Below are 8,501 nucleotides of genomic sequence, written 5' to 3'. Positions count from 1 at the left end.
CCAGCCGCGACAAATCTGCTAGCAGAAACCAAAATCAGCAAAAATATTATCGCGACCAGCACCACTTGTGGCGCATCTAATCTAAGCACCCTTTCTCTCTTTCTCTCTCTACTTAATAGTTAATGCCCCTACCAACTTTACACGAGGCAATTTCCAAGAACCCTCCCCGCGGAACCTTTAGCCTAAAAAGCCATGCCAAAATCAAATGCATGCACCCCAATTTCCCTGTTCCCTAAGGCACCTTAATTTTGTACTCCTACTAGTTTTTATACATGCCCTCGTATACCCCCCCCTCTCTCTCTCTCTAGTCTAGATATATATATATATGTGTATATATGTCACTTTCTTCCCCCAACCCCAGTTTCCTAAATACTGAAACCACAACATACGACTGTTCTAGCTAGCAAGCGAGCGATCCATTGAGCATCGCAAAAAAAAAAAAAAAAGGAGGAGCTGCATCAGTATTCAGCTTTAGCTAGAAACAGAGATTCTTGAAATGGATAGTTTCTACAGGTGCTCATCTGCAACATCTTCCTCGTCTGATTCATCGTCTTCTGATTCTTCTTTGTCCGGTAAAACACCAAGAGATGCTAGCAGGTCCGAGAGGATAAAAGGGCCGTGGAGTGCGGAGGAGGACAAGATCCTAACCCGCCTAGTAGAGAAATATGGGGCCAGAAACTGGTCCTTGATTAGCAACTACATAAAGGGGCGGTCTGGAAAATCTTGCAGGCTAAGATGGTGCAACCAGCTGAGTCCTAGCGTTGAACACCGGCCGTTTTCGCCGGAGGAAGACGACACCATCTTAGCTGCTCATGCAAAATACGGGAATAGATGGGCGACCATTGCTCGGTTGCTCCCCGGTCGGACCGATAATGCGGTCAAGAACCACTGGAACTCGACGCTGAAAAGAAGATATCAGCAACAAAAGGAGACAAATCATCAGCAACAGCAAGAGAACCAAATGACGGAAGCAATGGATATTGCTGCTGATGTCAAGAATGAGTTCTCGGGATTTGTGCCATTTTCCGAGAGTAACAATAATAACATTACTGCTACCTCGACCTCGAGGGTGAATTCCAGGGTGGTTCCTTTTACCGACTACGATGAGTCCGACCCGATGACGACGTTGTCCTTAGCGCCGCCTGGGATGTATAGGGGTCCCGGGTTGGGGGCGGAGGAGAACTTGCCGGCGGGGTTTTGGGATGCAATGAGAAATGTGATCGCCAGGGAGGTTAGGGAGTATGTTGCCTCTTCGTTTTCGGCAACTTCCCCCGGGTTTCATTAGCACGAGGATTAATGATGCTTGTTGCGTGATAATTTAACCACTTTCGGCTTATTACTCAATTTGCTGTTAATTAATTTGTTTATATTCTCACGATTAGTAAATAAAAAAAAAAAAAATTCAGAATGCCGCGAGTTGGAAGGCATGGTGGTTTTAATTATTTTAGCAATATCTTTCACGTGAACCTGATTAACGGGGAAAACATTTATTTATTTTTTTTGTTCCCCCAATTCCATTTCCAATTTCTAAGCCACATCATTGTGCATGCTTTAGATTATTCATCCATTATTTGAGGCCAAGATTGAAGTCGGAATCTTGGACGCGATGGCTAAATACTTTAACTGGAAATGTAGGACGACTCTACTTTCTTTGTTCGGCCAATGAAATGCATCTTGTGGTCTCTCGATATTTTTTTCCCTTTGCAAACAAGGCACCTTCTTGAAAATTGCATTTCAAACCAACCCCTGGAAATTAGAAAAAATAAATGTACGCCACCTTTGAGCAAGTACAAGGGGGCTTCAAGATTATTTTGCAATTGTCCTGCTTCATAGCCACAAGAGGAAGAAGGGTAAAACTTTGTCACATTCGGAATAATGAGTTCAACGTTCCTGCATGAGTTCCTTCAAAAATCGCATTTTCTCCTGGTTACACATGCTGTACTTAAAACTTGCAGGAATCTAAAACAATAATCAGAGTTGCAGGTTGCATCCTGCTCATTATTTTTTGGCACTTTTGGAAGTGTATAAAATATATGATTATTGAGGAAGTTAGTGAAATGACCATCTCTGTTGGAAATATGCATTTTCATGGGTATCTGATCTCTCATACATAAGAAACAGCAATTCAAATGGGCTCTAAGCTACAGTGACAGCTAAAGAGAGGGCGAGGAAAAGTCACTCTCTTATCTTGAAAACAAACACATGAACCCTGCAGCTCCCCATTGACCAAACGAGCATGCATAGTTTACCATTTCTGTGCATCTTGACTTGGAACCATTTACTTAGCAGCATTTAGCTGCCAATCTCAAATTCTTAGGAAGCATACACATACAACTTGGTTGATGATATGCATTTTAGACTGCGTAGTGCGCGCTTAGTTATATGATCAATGTTTCACATACATACTCATCGTTACAGCTCTTAAAAAAAGCAAAAAAAAAACATAATAATAATAATTGATAGCGAACCACACAACCAATATTTTATGTAGCTACATAATACAGGTGAATTATATTAATATAATTTAAGAGGAGGGATGGATTGGATGGTCGGAAAAAATGGAGTACAAGTGAGATGTCTCCGGTTTAAGATCTTTCATTAGCACTAAAAAAAATTAATATGACTCCCATTATGAATCAATTATAAAATCTAATTGATCCATGAGAATAGATGAGATTATAATTTTAGAGTTTCATCTTGTGATGATCATTTAATTGAGAACTATAAATATCTTTTTTCATTCTTTTCTTCTTTTTTTTTTGGGGTTAATTTTTGGCAGGTTTCCTAGCTAGGAGCTACACTTCATCTAGAAATGGCATTAGGACATTTTATATCTTTTTGTGTGTGTTTTGAGGGCATTTTATATCTGAAAGCATTTATGAACCGCAAGTGATAATGTGAATGACCAATTGATAATTTGACCAAACTAGACAAGAATCATTATTATTGCGGGGGAGGGCTCCTAGCAGGTCGAAAATCGTGGTGGGATAAAGGCCACAGGGTTCCTTGTCCTTAGTCCTTGCCAAGTCGAAAGCATGCTCTTGACGGAAAGCTCGCTGTTCCCAGTTCCCACTTTGAGTTGTACTTTTCTTTCAATTTCAAACTTAATTTAAGGGTGGCAAGCTCCATGTTGTAAACGTGCTCAACAGAGCGGCCAGAGTCAGTGTGAAACCAACATCCTGTTTCGGCCACCATGCTTTGTGGTACCAGGCTTTAACAACACTACTTGCCCCTGATAAAATTTTGCATCAATGCCCATTTGGGCACCTAGAGAATTGTAGCTGCCCCCTGCCACCACAAGGTTTCTTTCTCCTTTGTGGTTGCAATATAAGCACTAACATCTATCAGTCAATTTTGATCTCAATGGTGCATAATCGATAAAATTGAAGGCTCAAAAGAATGAATTTGGGCAAAGTAAAAAAAAAAAACCCAAAAGGAAAAGTCTTTCCAACTTGTTTAGTATCTCTTTTCAACTTGGGAATTAAGATGATCACGTTTATGCCAGCCAGCTTTTAAACACTGCCTTGGAATTTTGGCAAAAGAAAAAAAAAAAAAGGAAAATAATTGGGCCATTCTTTTTCTGCCTGATAAATGGAGAGTAGATTCCAAGAAAGTAATAGCTCGGTTCAGGCTTAGTCAATAATTTCATGCATGATGCTCTTGTTTTGCCTATTTGGGCTTAACCAAATACCTAAGCCTTCGGTCGTCGGCTCTTCTTTATTCGTCAGACAATGACCGGCACATCTATCATGCAGGCACCTTGAAAAATCAAAGATAAGGTCAAGATTTTGAGAATTTATTTCACAGATCGATGTTGGAGAATGTTACCATCAGGAATGTCTCCAGCCGTCCCACTGCCGGTTAGCTAAACGGTATTAACAGAGACGTAGGCTGTCGGTTCAATGTCTCAAGTCTGAATAACGTTGCTCTAGAAACATACGTTACTTTTTACCAAAAACAGTGACGTGCTGTAGATACATTCAAGAATGGGATCTCAAGTGTGAAAAGCATATGACAAGAAGTTGGGAGTGAAAATATGAAAACCCATGACCATATTTTTCAACAGGATGCATGTAACACGAGAAAAGCTGCACGCATATATCTTGCTTGTATTTCTGTTTCATTACCGTATCACTTGGAGTACAGAACTGAAATAAAGAACTAGTATATGTGTATCCACTCTTAATTTCGATCGTGCTCAGCCGCATATATTTCTTTTCTGGCAGCATTTATTCATTCCGTACAATAAATAGTACTCCAAGCTAAAATCTTAAGCTAGATCACTGCTCAGTTAACCATATGTTGGCTGATTGTTGGTTTAGTGAAACACATCAGGGGAATGGAGGACGATAGAGAGGAATGGCAGCAAATTTCATCAATCCTTTGGTGCAGTCATCGCCATTTCCCTCTCCGCTAGCAAAGTAGTTAGGCCTGACCCGACTCAGCGTATATGAAAACCCATCTCCACCTCCTTGATTGGGAGGTGCCACCAGGGTTGCGGCCTTAAAATCGCATGTCAAGAAGCTGTAGAGGTTTGGTAGCAGGTACACACTGTGAGGCTTCACGGTGTCGTTAGGAGGAGGATACCTGAACACTGATGCACCACCACAACAATTAACGTTAGATCAAACCATTAATTAAACAGTAATATTCAGTTGTTGATGACATTTACATTGTACTAAATAAGGTCCCCAAGCAGATTAGTTAGTAGATTTCGAAAATCCAATCCAAATTTATACAATTTGGGTCGCCTAATCTAGAATAAAAAAAACGAGTGTATATCAAAATTGGATTGAATCAGATTTTCTGACTCAGCTGATAAAAATTTCAAGTGATGACAATAATGCAAGGCTAACCTAGTGTGTCGTTAAGGAAAAAGGGACCGTGTTTCAAGGCCCAATCAGTGTAATTGTAGCCGTAGCGCCATCCCTCTGAGCCTCCAACAACAACCGTTTCAGCTTGGCTAATTGCCAAGGTGGCTACTAAGGTTAGGAGAAGGATAAGTAACCCTTTACCAAAACTCATGGTAATGGCCATCTCTATATTGTCTGTATTCGAATTAATATGCAGCTAGAAAAGATGAGATGTACGATGATCTGAATTTGGGATGGAATTTAGTTGGGTTTATATAGATGTTCCTGGCAACACTCTCGTTGACTGGTTCTCAAGATTAAAAATAGCAGATTGCTGACTGCGCAGAATATGTTGAAGATCATCATCTTGCTAGTTTTCTCAGTTAATGTTGAAAATTACCCAACAAAATTCTAAACTTCCATGCCTCTGACCGCATTATGGTTTACCTTATTCTGTCTAATTCTCATTAATGTTCCCCCGAGGAGGCTTCAACATTGAAATTCTTTACAGGTTAAGGTTGCACAAGCTTCCGGGACTTGTTAAGACTTAAAGGGCGGGCATAAATGTCAAGGTGTTGGTTGACGAGGAAAATTTAGGAGCCAGGGTGATTCAAGTTTCTTCAAAGACGAAGAATATGGTTACATTAAATCATTACTATGATTACGAGGTGCCCCGGAAGTCAGCTAAAGACAACTGAATTTGGGTTGGTACGTAATGGAATTTCACCAAGTTTTGAAGCAGTATTTCAAAGGCATCATTGGCCAGACAAGGAGAAGGAAATTGCGCTTGTCTACAACCTTACAACAAATCCCAAATGGTTTCTAGATACCTGCATGTTTTCGATTTGGTTGTCTTGCCTCCAATGTTCTTCTATCTTGAAAAGGAAGGATAAAGGTGTAGAGGAAGGAAAATGTGACAGCAAAAACCAATTTCATGGTGAGAAAATAGGACCACTGATCATGGTTTATGTTCATCTCTTACTTGCATAAATGCAGCAAAACAGCATCCATGCTTAAAATTTGTATCTTCAAACCAAAGCGAAGATTATACTATATCATTTGATGTTTAACGTTTACGTGCCAGGAAACTGGAAAAAAAAGGAAAAAGAAAAGACATAAAATAAAGGGAGGAAAAAAAATATACTCTTGAAAGGCATAAATTTAGTTTAAATCCTTAAAATTTTCCCCGTTGGTTAGTATTCACTTCTATATATGATTTGTTCAATTTATTATAATTTAATCAAATAAAAAAGAATAAGTAATACAATATAAAAACAAACCCAGATACCAATTTTTTTTTTTAAAAAAAAGAGATAATACTAAACTTGTTTTTTAATTTAAAAAGGTAGTTTTTTTTTATTATTTTAGTTTACGTGAACTTTTAGGCTAATATTATTGTTATTTTCTGTTGATGTGGTTATAGTTTACTATTATTGCTTTTTCTTCTCAAAGATTAATCTCCATTTGTCTTCTCTAAGTTTAAAAACGAGGCATATCAACCATTTTAGTAAATTTGATTAAGAATTTCATATTTGAATAATTTGATTAAAAAAATGACAATGATATCTGTCTAAAAGTTTAAATAAATTAAAATGACAAATATATTACTTTTTAAAAAATGAGTTTGGTATTACATTTTTTTATATAAATTTTGGTAATTGTATTTATTTTTAGTATTTTGTTATTTATCCATGTAGTTTCACTTAAAGTCTAATAAATTGAATAAAACATTGCATATAGAAGTAAACACTAATCCAATAGGAAAATTTCAAGGATATAAATTAAATATCAACTTTCTTTAACTTTTTTTAGCTTGATATTTTTGTATAATTGATATGATGGAGAAGAAATAAATCTTCAAGAAATGAAAGGAAATAATATTAAGTTATAAATAATTTCATGAATAAAAAGGCAATAATGTAATTGCACTCACACAGAGTCATAGTCATTTTTTACAGCAGGTGTAGTATTTATACTATGGAAATCACTTACCACGCTCAAAAGTATATAATAAATAGGCTTTTTCCACCTCCCAAAAGTATGAATACTTGTACATAAACCCAAATTTAGCTGCATTTGCTGCTTGCAGCTATAGAATCGAAATTCAATATGTGAAGGTATTAATCCCTCGAGCTGTTGCTTGGCACAATTTCTAGCTAGGGCTGCAAACGAGCCGAACCGAATCGAGATTTGGCCTTATCGAGTCGAGACTTGATTTAATTTCATCGAACTCGAAATCGAGCTCGAGCTCACGAGCTAGTAATTTTCAAGGTCGAGCTCGAAAAAAAAAATAATTATTTTATTTTAAAAAAATAAATAAAATAATATTTTTTCTTAATAAATAATAAAATATTAAGAATATTTATATATATATATATATATATATATATATACTCGAGATTGCGAGCCGGCTCGCTAGCTAACGAGTTTAATGTTTTGAACTCGAGCTCGACTTGAGCTCGATATTGATCGCGAGAAGCTCGATTCGTTTGCACCCTATTTCTAGCTAACTTTTCCTGCTTCATTTCCTGCTTTCTTTCCTTGCGCGTTTTGGGCCAAGTGACATTACGCGGATCACGAGGGTCAATTATAAGTTTCTCGAGGAAGTATTCAACAAGTTCAAGTTCACTTCTGCAACCATAGTATCAAAGTAACTCAACCACTTTCAGATGTTGGAGCGGAAACCTGGCAGCTTTCTTCAACCTTCTATCTCACCATATCATCCCACCATGCAATGACAGAGCCAGGATTTTTTCTTGGGGGGGGGGGGGGGGTGGGGGGAATTTTTCGAACAAAATTATCTTAATATGTTATGTTCAAAATATTTTTTATTTATCTAAATCTATGACATCTTAAAATATCAAATATTAATTTTAATTATAAAGGTATGTCTATTTCATAAATATATAACATAGTCATAACTAAAATTAAGACAATAAATAATTTTTGATTAAATATCTTATAACATCACAAACTACCTAAGTTGCACATTATGAGAAGATGCTCCAATATGTCACTTGTGCAAAAAAAGAAAATATAACTATGCAATATAATATAATTATTTTCAATTAAAAAAAGATAAAAATTATGTTAGCATGTCTTGAGATTTCATCCTCTTTTATTAAAAGTAAATTGAGATTTACGTTCTTTTATAGAACTAAATTCATGTATAATTGAATCAATGCTAAATTTTCGAACAACTTCCTTTTTTATGTACATTGTTAGGTAATCATTCAAGAAATTATCTTTTATCTTATATTGGAGTTTTGTTTTGATTATCTTCATAATTGAAAATGTCCATTCTATAGACCATAGAACGAAGCCAGGATTTTTCCTTGGGAGGGGGGCCAAAATTTTTCTAAACAAAATTATCTTAATATGTTATATTCAAAATAATTTTCATCTATTTAAATATATGACATCTTAAAATATCAAATTTTAATTTTAATTATAAAGGTATGTCTATTTCATAAATATGCAGCATAGTCATAACAAAAATTAGGATAAGAAATAACCTTTTATTAAATATCTTATAACATCACAAATTACCCAAATTGTACATTATGAGAAAATGTTCCAATATATCACTTGTGCAAAAATAAAAATATAACTATACAATATAAATATAACTATTTTCAATTAATAAAA

At 36.1% G+C, this 8,501-nt stretch overlaps 1 protein-coding gene and 1 long non-coding RNA gene across 2 annotated transcripts; one reads left to right on the top strand and one right to left on the bottom strand.

The window, feature by feature from the left end:
• Window positions 1-339: 339 nt before the first annotated feature.
• Window positions 340-1,439, top strand: LOC140015028 (uncharacterized). Its single transcript, XM_072066838.1, has one exon. It carries the CDS (start codon window positions 497-499, stop codon window positions 1,283-1,285), a length of 789 nt encoding a protein of 262 aa, XP_071922939.1. The 5' UTR covers window positions 340-496; the 3' UTR covers window positions 1,286-1,439.
• Window positions 1,440-4,186: 2,747 nt separating this feature from the next.
• Window positions 4,187-5,075, bottom strand: LOC113711852 (uncharacterized). Its single transcript, XR_011821740.1, has 2 exons — window positions 4,857-5,075; window positions 4,187-4,594 (listed from the first exon to the last, which is right to left on the bottom strand). It is a non-coding gene; the product is annotated as an uncharacterized lncRNA (long non-coding RNA).
• Between the last annotated feature and the right edge of the window lie 3,426 nt (window positions 5,076-8,501).

Source organism: Coffea arabica, chromosome 10e (assembly GCF_036785885.1).
Source record: "Coffea arabica cultivar ET-39 chromosome 10e, Coffea Arabica ET-39 HiFi, whole genome shotgun sequence".
NCBI classification, from domain to species: Eukaryota; Viridiplantae; Streptophyta; class Magnoliopsida; order Gentianales; family Rubiaceae; genus Coffea; species Coffea arabica.
The sequence above is the reverse complement of the archived record's forward strand: the minus strand, read 5'-3'. Positions and strand labels throughout refer to the sequence as shown.